This window comes from Mus caroli, unplaced genomic scaffold, assembly GCF_978045245.1.
Source record: "Mus caroli unplaced genomic scaffold, Mus_caroli_1 scaffold_12, whole genome shotgun sequence".
NCBI classification, from domain to species: domain Eukaryota; kingdom Metazoa; phylum Chordata; class Mammalia; order Rodentia; family Muridae; genus Mus; species Mus caroli.
Window position 1 is genome coordinate 43,791,703 of NW_028227267.1, and position 12,400 is coordinate 43,804,102.

The 12,400-nt window shown below is 49.6% G+C and overlaps 1 protein-coding gene across 2 annotated transcripts; it reads left to right on the forward strand.

Moving 5' to 3' along the window:
• The first annotated feature begins 7,851 nt into the window (after positions 1-7,851).
• On the forward strand, positions 7,852-11,506 carry Bmp4 (bone morphogenetic protein 4). Of its 2 annotated transcripts, none has more exons than XM_021181840.3 (3): positions 7,852-7,977; positions 9,024-9,403; positions 10,384-11,506. In XM_021181840.3, exons 2-3 carry the CDS (start codon positions 9,031-9,033, stop codon positions 11,235-11,237), a joined length of 1,227 nt encoding a protein of 408 aa, XP_021037499.1. In that variant the 5' UTR covers positions 7,852-7,977; positions 9,024-9,030; the 3' UTR covers positions 11,238-11,506. The 2 variants fall into 2 exon arrangements, with proteins under 2 accessions (XP_021037499.1, XP_085684729.1); XM_085828603.1 differs by lacking the exon at positions 7,852-7,977 and adding an exon at positions 8,698-8,802 and having other exon boundaries at positions 9,077-9,403.
• The last annotated feature ends 894 nt before the right edge of the window (positions 11,507-12,400 follow it).

Below are 12,400 nucleotides of genomic sequence, written 5' to 3' on the forward strand. Positions count from 1 at the left end.
ATTAATTGTACAAGCAAATATGTATTTGCACACGTGCATATTTCCTTAAGTAAATTTCTTCAGTACAATTTTTAAAACTTTAAATACATCTCTTTATGTTCAGCCTTGTTCAGTTGGTCAGTACCCTGTAAAGAATAATACTAGCTAATATTTACTGGACCATGCTGTTCCTGCCATTTTATTTTATTGATTCACTTAATGCTTATAAGAACATTATGAAATAAAAATTATTCTCAGACTATGAAGGAGGAAATAGAGGTGCTAGGGGTTAAGCAATTTGACTATGGTTTAACCAAGATGAATCCTGGGCCCTGAGGAATTTGTATGGAACCTGCTGGTCCCTACATTTTCATGAGGAAACCCTGACCTACAGAGAAGATTGGCTTCTTTCTTAAGACCCCAGCCTGTTTTTAGGGGAGGCCAAAGGAAAGTCTTGTCCTAAGATGGGCTGGTTATATGGGAAGAATCTAGCTTTCTCAGTCTCTTCCATTTCCTTCTGCCATCTGATAACTTGGGAGCCAGGCAGGGTGGCAGACTCCTACAGTGCCAGCACCAGGGCAGGGTCACTCATCCCTACAATCCTGGCACCAGGGAAGCTGAGTCAGAGACACAGCAGGTCTGAGATCACCAGTGGCAAAGCAGCAACTGATTCCTTGGCCTGGGAAACCCCTGAAGATGTGTCTTTTTTTTTTTTTTTTTTGATCCCGTGTCATGATGATGTCACCTGCAGAGTTCTAGTTGGAGAATCATACAATCGCAGCTGGAAAAATTAAATTCAAAGGGGGAAAAAAATCCCATCATGTTTTAAGCAAGTTTATGGGTTTTTGTTTGGCTGTGCTCATAGTTACCCTGGGTGCATGCAGCCCACGGGCTGCAGGTTGGATGCACCTGCTGGGACAAGTCTTGTTTAGCTGGAAGCTGTGGCCACAGGCATCCACATTCCTGCTGGTCCTGTTCAAGACTTGAGGAGGAAGAGACAGATGATGTGGTCTGAATTTGAGGTCCATCACTTATGAGCTCTGAGACCTTGGAGGATCTTGTTAAGTTCAGAATCTCATCTGCAAAAGAAGGGTTTGAAGTGGGTCGTTGCCAGGGCTCAAGAACAAAGGAGAAATTATGGTAATATCCACATGAGAGAACTAAGGATCTAGGTTATTACAAAGATGGCTTCTAACTTCGTTTTAAATTGACCTGTTTTATTACTTGCAAAAGTTAGCCATGGTGCTGGAGTGTCCTTCAAAGTATTCCCTTATAGTTAAGATAGATATCTAAATGGCGATGTTTGAAGACCCCATGCCATTCTCAATTTGGGACCTAGAATCAAGGTACTATGCCTGCAGAATCAGATTTTTTTTTTCCCTGAGCCAGGGAGTATAAATCTTTAACCCTAGCACCCAGGAGGCAGAGACAAGTGGATCTCTGTGGGTTTCAGGTAAGCCTAGTCTACAGATCAAGTTCTAGGACAGCAAGGGCTACACAGAGAAACCCTGTCTCAAGCAAACAAAACAAAACAAAACAAAACAAAACAAAACAAAACAAAACAAAACAAAGCAGAAATCTCTTCACTGCTATAGACCTATTTGGTGGGTTCTGGACATAATGATAACTGTTTATAAAACTACTCAAAAATATCCCTTACCTACTTAAGAATGTCTTTGTTTCTATTTTTTAATGGTACTTATTAGCTCTGAAACTACATGTAAAATAACTTTTAAAACAGGAGTATTCAGCCGGGCGTGGTGGCGCACGCCTTTAATCCCAGCACTCGGGAGGCAGAGGCAGGCGGATTTCTGAGTTCGAGGCCAGCCTGGTCTACAAAATGATTTCCAGGACAGCCAGGGCTACACAGAGAAACCCTGTCTCAAAAAAACCAAAAAAAAAAAAAAAAAAAACCAAAAAAAAAAAAAAAAAAAAAAAAAACCAGGAGTATTCATTGGCCAGGCATGGTGGTATATAACTGCAATCACTGTCTGGTTAGACTTTGCTTCAAAACCAACCAAACCGTACCACCCACCCAAAACAAAACAAACTTAATTTGTTACTTAGCATAACTGGGTGGTGGGGGCTGTGGGGGTGGGGTGGGGTGGTGGGGTGGGGAGACAAGGGGAATTAGGTTTGCTTGGGTCAGCAAAGATGCTGATGGATAGGGTTTTGTTTGTTTGTTTGTTTTAAAGTTGGGTCTTTCTCTACATAGTACTGCTTGTCCTGAACTCACTAGGTAGACCAGGCTGGCCCAGAACACCTAGAGATCATCTGGCTGCCTCTCTCTTTTGAGTGCTGGGGCTAAAGCATGCACCACTCTACCTGGGTAATTTATATCCATCTAAATTGGGGAAGAAAGAAGTACAGCTGTCCCCAGAGATAGCAGCTGGGTTTCCCCATCAAACACCTAGAAATCCATTTTAGGTTCTAAATAAGGTTTGTCAGGTAGCTGAATTAGAAACTTTCAGACTGCGTTTCACAGACTGGTTGGGCCAAAGGCCACTTTATTGTCTGGGTTTCAGGAAAATGAGACAATAGCTGTTATTCAAACAACATTTGGGTAAGAAGAAAAATGAACAAACACCATTCTCTCCCTCCCCCCTCGGCGCCCCCAAATTCATTAAAGCCAAAGTTGCACCTCCAAGGACGACGAGTCGCTGCTGTTTGTGAGTTTAAATATTAAGGAACACATTGTGTTAATGATTGAAGCAGCAGTGATTGATGTAGTGGCCTTCGGGAGCACTGAATCCGTCCTTCAACCTGCTATGGGAGCACAGAGCCTGATGCCCCAGGAGTAATGTAATAGAGTAATGTAATGTAATGGAGTTTTAATTTTGTGTTGTTGTTTTAAATAATTAATTGTAATTTTGGCTGTGTTAGAAGCTGTGGGTACGTTTCTCAGTCATCTTTTCAGGCTGGTGTTATTGCCATACCTTGATTAATCAGCGATTAAAAGAGAAGGTGTAAGTAGAAACGATTTCAAATGAAAGAAGGTATATTTCAACTTAGCTTCACTAAAGTGACAGTGAAGCAGGGAATCAATCGTCTTCTAATAGAAAGGGCTCATGGAGACCTGAGCTGATCTTTCTGTTCTGGATGAGAGAGGTGGTACCCATTGGAATGAAAGGACTTAGTCAGGGGCATACAGTGTGCTCCAGGCTGGGGATGGTCAGGATGTTGTGCTCAGCCTCTAACACTCCTTCCAACCTGACATTCCTTCTCACCCTTTGTCTCTGGCCAGTAGAATACAGGAACTCGTTCCTGTTTTCTAAATTCTGAAGGTGTGTAAGTACAAAGGTCAGATGAGCTGCACTAGGTCAAGACTGCTTTGTGGTGACAAGGGAATATAACACCCACCCCAGAGAACAGAAACCAAGAACCGGAAATTGCTATCTTCCAGCCCTTTGGGAGCTACCTGAAGCTCTGGGCTGCTGGCCTCACCCCTTCCCTGCAGCTTTCGCTTTAGCAGAGGCTGTGATTTCCTTCAGTGCTCTGGGCAAATGCTCTTAGCCTGGCTCACCTTCCCCATCCTCGTTTGTAAAAACAAAGATGAAGCTGATAGTTCCTTCCCAGCTCCATCAGAGACAGGGTGTGAAATTAGCTCCTGTTTGGGAAGGTTTAAAAGCCCGCCACATTCCACCTCCCAGCTAGTATGACTACCAACTCTTGTTCTTAACTGTTGTTATGAAAGAATCAATTCCTCATCTCCCTTCTTCTAAAAAGGGACCAAAGGGCACTTTTTTTTTCTTTTCTCTACATGGCCTAAAAGGCATTGTGTTACCTTCCTGGAAGGTCCCAAACAAACAAACAAACAACCCAAATAACCATATGGCAGTTAAGAAGGCTTCAGAGATATAAGTAGGATTTTCTAATTGTCTTACAAGGCCTAGGCCTGTTTGCCTGCCAAGTGCCTGCAAACTACCTCTGTGCACTTGAAAGGTTAGACCTGGAGGATTGATGGAGGGCACCCAGTTTTAAGGGGAGGGGGGTTGGTGCGATTCTCAAATGTCCACAAGAAACATCTTACAAAAACTTTTTTGGGGAAAGTCACCTCCTACTAGTTGAAGAGGTATCTCCTTCAGGCTCACAGCCCTGCTCACAGCCTGTGTCAACGTTTGGGAATCCTTTAACAGTTTACGGAAGGCCACCCTTTAAACCAATCCAACAGCTCCCTTCTCCATAACCTGATTTTAGAGGTGTTTCATTATCTCTAATTACTCGGGGTAAATGGTGATTACTCAGTGTTTTAATCATCAGTTTGGGCAGCAGTTATTCTAAACTCAGGGAAGCCCAGACTCCCATGGGTATTTTTGGAAGGTACAGAGACTAGTTGGTGCATGCTTTCTAGTACCTCTTGCACGTGGTCCCCAGGTGAGACCCGGCTGCTTCCCGAGCTGGAGGCATCGGTGTCCCAGCCAAGGTGGCAACTGGGGCTGGGGAGCTGTGCAGTCTTCCGGACCCGGGCCTGCCAGGCTAGGCGAGGCCCCGTGGCTGGATGGGAGGATGTGGGCGGGGCTCCCATCCCCAGAAGGGGAGGCGATTAAGGGAGGAGGGAAGAAGGGAGGGGCCGTTGGGGGGAAAGACTCGGGAGGAAGGGAAGAAAGAGAGGGAGGGAAAAGAGAAGGAAGGAGTAGATGTGAGAGGGTGGTGCTGGAGGGTGGGAAGGCAAGAGCGCGAGGCCTGGCCCGGAAGCTAGGTGAGTTCGGCATCCGAGCTGAGAGACCCCAGCCTAAGACGCCGCTGCAACCCAGACTGAGTATCTGGTCTCCGTCCCTGATGGGATTCTCGTCCAAACCGTCTTGGAGCCTGCAGCGATCCAGTCTCTGGCCCTCGACCAGGTTCATTGCAGCTGTCTAGAGGTCCCCAGGAGCAGCTGCTGGCGAGCCCGCTTCTGCAGGAACCAATGGTGAGCAGGGCAACCTGGCGAGGGGCGCTAGTTTGAGGATTCGAGGTGCACCCGTAGTAGAAGCTGGGGATGGGGCTCAGACTGTAACCGAGGCAAAAGTTGGCCTATTCCTCCTTCCTTCTCCAACAGTGTTGGAGGTGGGATGATGGAGGCTAAAAGGCACCTCCATATATGTTACTGCGTCTTATCCAACCTACTTTAGGGAGGTGCGGGCCAGGAGAGGCGGGAAGGAGAGAAGGCCTTGGAAGGAGGTCATTGGGAAGAACTGTGGGGTTTGGTGGGTTTGCTTCCACTTAGACCAAACGAGTGGGAGAGGAGGGAGTCAACTCCAGCGGGGGACTGTGGGCTGCTACATTAGGAGAGAAAACCTAGCCAGAGCTAGCTTTGCAAAAGAGACTGTAGTCTTGCTTTGCTCTAAAGCGCGATCCGGAATAGAGAGGCTTCCTTGAGCGGGGTGTCACCTAATCTTGTCCCCAACGCACCCCCTCCCAACCCCTGAGAGCTAGCGAACTGTAGCTACAGAACTCGCTCCCATCTCCAGGAGCTATTTTCTTAGACATGGGCACCCATGCATTCTGCCTTCTGTCTCTCCCCTCCCTGGGAGGGGGTGTAAGGTTCGACGGACCGTGGCCAGGATGCCGAAAGGCTACCTGTGCGGGTCTTCTGCCATGTTGTGTCTGTGCGGACGAGCCAGCAGGGCTAATGAGGAGCTTGCGATGCTCCAAAGGGTTCGGGGATTGCGGGGTCCTTACACGCAGTGCAGTTGGACCCCCGGGGACTCGGAAGGTTTCCCGCCACGGCTTTGATTGATAGTTTTTTAGTACCCTGGTTTATGAACTGAAGGTTTTGTGAGATGTTGAATCACTAGCAGGGTCATATTTGGTAAACTGAGGCTAAATTAAATTTTGGTTTTCGAAGAAGATTCTGGGGAGAAAGTGAAGGGTAACTGCCTCCAGGAGCTGTATCAACCCCATTAAGAAACTTTGATCTGTATTTTTTAATTAAAAAAATCAGGGAAGAAAAGAGTGATCCTTGTGAAGTTGAAATTGAAACAAGTCCTTCGTCTATTTACTGGGCTTTAACGTCGAGAGCGCTCCCCACACCGCCAAAGGCACAGGATTGTCCGGGGATCCTGAGCGTCGGCGGTTCCACTGTGCCCTCGCTCCGCGTGCGCCAGTCGCTAGCATATCGCCATCTCCTTTCCCCTTAAAAACAATAAACAAATCAACAATAAGCCCTTTGCCCTTTCCAGCGCTTTCCCAGTTATTCCCAGCGGCGACGCTGGTCGGGGAATGGAGAAGTCGTCTCAGAAAGCTGCGCTGCTGGTGGTGAGAGCGGACTGTCGCTCAGGGGCGCCCGCGGTCTCTGCACCCAGGGCAGCAGTGTGGGATGGCGCTGGGCAGCCACCGCCGCCAGGAAGGACATGACTCTCCATCCTTTACACTTCTTTTTCAAAGGTTTCCCGAAAGTGCCCCCCGCCTCGAAAACTGGGGCCGGGGAGGGGGGGAGGTTAGGTTGAAAACCAGCTGGACACGTCGAGTTCCTAAGTGAGGCAAAGAGGCCGGGTGGAGCGGACTCTGGAGCAGGGGAGTCCTGGGACTCCGGTCCTCGGATGGACCCCGCGCAACGACCTGTTGGAACAAGAGTTGCGCTTCCTGAGGTTAGAACAGGCCAGGCATCTTAGGATAGTCAGGTCACCCCACAACCCCACCCGAGTTGTGTGTTGGTGAATTTCTTGGAGGAATCTTAGCCGCGATTCTGTAGCTGGTGCAAAGGGAGGAAAGGGGTGGGGGAAGGAAGTGGCGCGCGCGGGGGTGGGGGTGGGGGTGGAGGTGGTTTAAAAAGTAAGCCAAGCCGGAGGGAGAGGTCGAGTGCAGGCCGAAAGCTGTTCTCGGGTTTTTAGACGCTTGGGATTGCGCTTGGGGTCTCCTTTCCGTGCCGGGTAGGAGTTGTAATAAAGCCTTTGCAACTCTGAGATCTGAAAAAAAATGTGATGCGCTCTTTCTTCGGCGACGCCTGTTTTGGAATCTGTCCGGAGCTAGAAGCTCAGACATCCACCCCCCCCCCACCCCCTCCGCCTTGAATGGCACCGCCGACCGGTTTCTGAAGGATCTGCTTGGCTGGAGCGGACGCTGCGGTTGGCAGACCCGGTGCGGGGACTCTGGCGGGGCTACTAGACAGTACTTCAGAAGCCGCTCCTTCTAACTTTCCCACACCGCTCAAACCCCGACACCCCCGCGGCGGACTGAGTTGGCGACGGGGTCAGAGTCTTCTGGCTGGAAGTTAGATCCGCTAGGGGTCGGCTGCCTGTCGCTAGAAGCATTATTTGGCCTCTCGGAGACCCTGTGGAGGAAGTGCCGGAGTGTGCGAGTGTGTTTGCGTGTGTGTGTGTGTGTGTGTGTGTGTGTGTGTGTGTGTGTGTGTGTGTGTGTGCGCGCGCGCGCGCTCGCGCCCTTGGAGGGTCCCTATGCGCTTTCCTTTTCATGGAACGCTGTCGTGAGGCTTTGGTAAACTGTCTTTTCGGTTCCTCTCTTGGCTGCACTTAAGCTGTGTCGGCGCTGTAAAGAGAAGCGCCTTCAAGTGCACCCAGATCCTCAGGCTTCAGATAACCGGTCCCCGAACCTGGCCAGATGCACTGTACTGCGCGCCGCAGGTAGAGACGTGCCCCACGTCCCCTGCGTGCAGCGACTACGACCGAGAACCGCGCCAGCGGCTAGTGTCCCGCCGAGAGCTCCTCAGAGCAGGCGGGGACAACTCCCAGACGGCTGGGGCTCCAGCTGCGGGCGCGGAGGTTGGCCTCGCTCGCAGGGGCTGGACCCAGCCGGGGTGGGAGGATGGAGGAGGGGCGGGCGGGCTCTTCGGTGAGTGGGGCGGAGCCTCTGGGTCCACGTGACTCCTAGGGGCTGGAAGAAAAACAGAGCCTGTCTGCTCTAGAGTCTCATTATATTCAAATATTCATTTTAGGAGCCATTCCGTAGTGCCATTCCGAGCGACGCACTGCCGCAGCTTCTCTGAGCCTTTCCAGCAAGTTTGTTCAAGATTGGCTCCCAAGAATCATGGACTGTTATTATATGCCTTGTTTTCTGTCAGTGAGTAGACACCTCTATTTTCCCCTTCTTGGGATTTCACTCTGTCCTCCCATCCCTGACCACTGTCTGTCCCTCCCGTCGGACTTCCATTTCAGTGTCCGCGCCCTACTCTCAGGCAGCGCTATGATTCTCTTTCTGGCCCCTGCAAGGCCAGACACTCGAAACGTACGGGCTCCTTTTAAAGCGCTCCCACTGTTTTCTCTGGTCTGCTGCGTTGCAAGAAAGGGGGAGCGCGAGAAACCAAATAGATGAAAGGTCCTCAGGTCCGGGCTGTCCCTTGAGGGCTAACCACTCCCTTCCCAGTCCCGTCCCACTAGCCTGGGAAGGCCAGTTCCTTGCCTCATGTCAAAAAAAAAAAAAAAAAAAATACCCGTGTTCCTTTTGGAATCACCCCTACCGTTCCCTGGGAACAAGACTTTTTAGTGAGCGTTTTCAACGCAGCGACCACAATGAAATAAATCACAAAGTCACTGCGGCAGCCCCCTGACTCCTTTTCCCAGTCACTGGACCTTGCTGCCCGGTCCAAGCTCTGTCGGCGCAGCTCTGTTCTCCCCTCCTCCTGTTCTTAACCAGCTGGAAGTTGTGGAAATTGGGCTGGAGGGCGGAGGAAGGGCGGGGGGTGGTGGAGGAAGAGGGGGGGGGGCTGAAGGTCCGAAGTGAAGAGCGATGGCATTTTAATTCTCCCTCCCCCACCCCCTTTTACCTCCTCAATGTTAACTGTTTATCCTTGAAGAAGCCACGCTGAGATCATGGCTCAGATAGCCGTTGGGACAGGATGGAGGCTATCTGATTTGGGGTTATTTGAGTGTAAACAAGTTAGACCAAGTAATTACAGGGCGATTCTTACTTTCGGGCCGTGCATGGCTGCAGCTGGTGTGTGTGTGGGGAGGGTGTGAGGGAGAAAACACAAACTTGATCTTTCGGACCTGTTTTACTTCTTGACCGTCGGTTGCTACCCCTATATGCATATGCAGAGACATCTCTATTTCTCGCTATTGATCGGTGTTTATTTATTCTTTAACCTTCCACCCCAACCCCCTCCCCAGAGACACCATGATTCCTGGTAACCGAATGCTGATGGTCGTTTTATTATGCCAAGTCCTGCTAGGAGGCGCGAGCCATGCTAGTTTGATACCTGAGACCGGGAAGAAAAAAGTCGCCGAGATTCAGGGCCACGCGGGAGGACGCCGCTCAGGGCAGAGCCATGAGCTCCTGCGGGACTTCGAGGCGACACTTCTACAGATGTTTGGGTTGCGCCGCCGTCCGCAGCCTAGCAAGAGCGCCATCATTCCGGATTACATGAGGGATCTTTACCGGCTCCAGTCTGGGGAGGAGGAGGAGGAAGAGCAGAGCCAGGGAACCGGGCTTGAGTACCCGGAGCGTCCCGCCAGCCGAGCCAACACTGTGAGGAGTTTCCATCACGAAGGTCAGTTTCTGCTCTTAGTCCTGGCGGTGGAGGGTGGGGTGGAGCGCTGGGGCAGAGGGTGGGGGGTGGGCAGCTGGCAGGGCAAGCTGAAGGGGTTGTGGAAGCCCTCGGGGAAGAAGAGTTCATGTTACATCAAAGCTCCCAGCCCTGGAGACTGTGGAACAGGGCCTCTTACCTTCAAATTTCCAGAGCTGCCTCTGAGGGTACTTTCTGGAGACCAAGTAGTGGTGGTGATGGGGGAGGGGTTTACATTGGGAGAATCCGACTGACACCACTCAGACTTGGGCTAGCCCCAGCGGTGTGCTTTAGCTATATCAAAGCCGGGGTTTCTGCCCGTTTTGTTCAAAGCACCTACTGAATTTAATATTACAGCTGTGTGTTTGTCAGGTTTATTCAATAGGGGCCTTGTAATACGATCTGAATGTTTCCTAGCGGATGTTTCTTTTCCAAAGTAAATCTGAGTTATTAATCCTCCAGCATCATTACTGTGTTGGAATTTATTTTCCCTTCTGTAACATGATCAACAAGGCGTGCTCTGTGTTTCTAGGATCGCTGGGGAAATGTTTGGTAACATACTCAAAAGTGGAGAGGGAGAGAGGGTGGCCCCTCTTTTTCTTTACAACCACTTGTAAAGAAAACTGTACACAAAGCCAAGAGGGGGCTTTAAAAGGGGAGTCCAGGGGTGGTGGAGTAAAAGAGTTGACACATGGAAATTATTAGGCATATAAAGGAGGTTGGGAGATACTTTCTGTCTTTGGTGTTTCACAAATGTGAGCTAAATTTTGCTGGTTTGCTAGCTGCTCCACAACTCTGCTCCTTCAAATTAAAAGGCACAGTAATTTCCTCCCCTTAGGTTTCCACTATATAAGTAGAATTCAACCAATTCTGCTATTTTTTGTTTTTGTTTTTGTTTTTGTTGTTGTTTTTTTGTCTCAGAAAAGCTCATGGGCCTTTTCTTTTCCCCTTTCAACTGTGCCTAGAACATCTGGAGAACATCCCAGGGACCAGTGAGAGCTCTGCTTTTCGTTTCCTCTTCAACCTCAGCAGCATCCCAGAGAATGAGGTGATCTCCTCGGCAGAGCTCCGGCTCTTTCGGGAGCAGGTGGACCAGGGCCCTGACTGGGAACAGGGCTTCCACCGTATAAACATTTATGAGGTTATGAAGCCCCCAGCAGAAATGGTTCCCGGACACCTCATCACACGACTACTGGACACCAGACTAGTCCATCACAATGTGACACGGTGGGAAACTTTCGATGTGAGCCCTGCAGTCCTTCGCTGGACCCGGGAAAAGCAACCCAATTATGGGCTGGCCATTGAGGTGACTCACCTCCACCAGACACGGACCCACCAGGGCCAGCACGTCAGAATCAGCCGATCGTTACCTCAAGGGAGTGGAGATTGGGCCCAACTCCGGCCCCTCCTGGTCACTTTTGGCCATGATGGCCGAGGCCATACCTTGACCCGCAGGAGGGCCAAACGTAGTCCCAAGCATCACCCACAGCGGTCCAGGAAGAAGAATAAGAACTGCCGTCGCCATTCACTCTACGTGGACTTCAGTGACGTGGGCTGGAATGATTGGATTGTGGCCCCACCCGGCTACCAGGCCTTCTACTGCCACGGGGACTGTCCCTTTCCACTGGCTGATCACCTCAACTCAACCAACCATGCCATTGTGCAGACCCTAGTCAACTCTGTTAATTCTAGCATCCCTAAGGCCTGTTGCGTCCCCACTGAACTGAGTGCCATTTCCATGTTGTACCTGGATGAGTACGACAAGGTGGTGTTGAAAAATTATCAGGAAATGGTGGTAGAAGGGTGTGGATGCCGCTGAGATCAGGCAGCCCGGAGGGCAGACACACACACACACACACACACACACATGTTCCCATTCAACCACCTACACATACCACACAAACTGCTTCCCTATAGCTGGACTTTTATCTTTAAAAAAATAAAAGAAAGAAAGAAAAAAATGAAAGACAGAAAAGAAAAAAAAACCCTAAACAACTCACCTTGACCTTATTTATGACTTTACGTGCAAATGTTTTGACCATATTGATCATATATTTTGACAAATATATTTATAACTACATATTAAAAGAAAATAAAATGAGTCATTATTTTAAAGATAAACTAAGACCTTTCTATCTTATTTCCTCTTCCATACTCTTGAATGTTGAGATGGGGCTGGGGGTAGACTGAAAGTCAGAGGTGGCAACTGGAGGTGTTATCAGCTGTGGGGGCAGGAGCCAGTGATGGCAGAGAGATGGCAATGGCCAGGATGGATTGGTCTCCATTCTTATTTAATGTTAACAAGGAAGCAGCATGCTCTGCCATCTGGAGGACACGTGCCCTGCAGAAACAGTGGATGAAAGGAGTAGATCAGATGAAAGAATTTGGTTTGGGACTTCGGGGTCATCTTAGCTCTGCTCACCTGTTGTGGAGTGGCAGCGCCTCAGCCCTGTGGAGGAAGAGGTCTCGACTCTAGGAGACTCATTCCCACCTTTGGCTTTATGATACCCCAGAGTGTCTTCAGTCCTGGCAGGCATCTTTTTGAACCAAATCCAATCCGTCCGTACACAGCCTCCTTTTAAGCAGGTCTTTGTTTTTACTGTTTCTGTGCCCCCTCCCAGACAGGGTCTCACTATGTAGCCTTGGCTGTCCTAGAGCTCAGTATGTAGCCAAGGCTGGCCTCAAACTCACAGAGATCTGCCTGCTTCTGCCTCTCCTGTGTTGGGATTAAAGCTAGCTCTCTCTCTCTCTCTCTCTCTCTCTCTCTCTCTCTCTCTCTCTTGTTGTTGTTGTTTTGTTTTTTCATGCTGGATTTTATCCAACAAAACAAATAGTAGGCCCTACCTTGAAAAAGTTTAGTGACCACTCTGTACATATAACGTGGTAGGAGTCTCCATTGTTGAGGGACTGTTAACCTTTATCTTTTATTCCTCACATGAAGGCTTTCTTTGAGAATCCCAGGACTGTGTTAGGGAAAGGGAG

Bases quoted from the DNA above. Each gene is read 5' to 3' on its own strand.
- Bmp4 (XM_085828603.1), top strand. From the start codon at position 8,727: ATGGCTCAGATAGCCGTTGGGACAGGATGGAGGCTATCTGATTTGGGG. The intron at 8,803-9,076 runs GTAATTACAGGG...TATTATGCCAAG, and splicing joins GTGTAAACAAGTTAGACCAA to TCCTGCTAGGAGGCGCGAGC. The intron at 9,404-10,383 runs GTCAGTTTCTGC...AACTGTGCCTAG, and splicing joins GAGGAGTTTCCATCACGAAG to AACATCTGGAGAACATCCCA.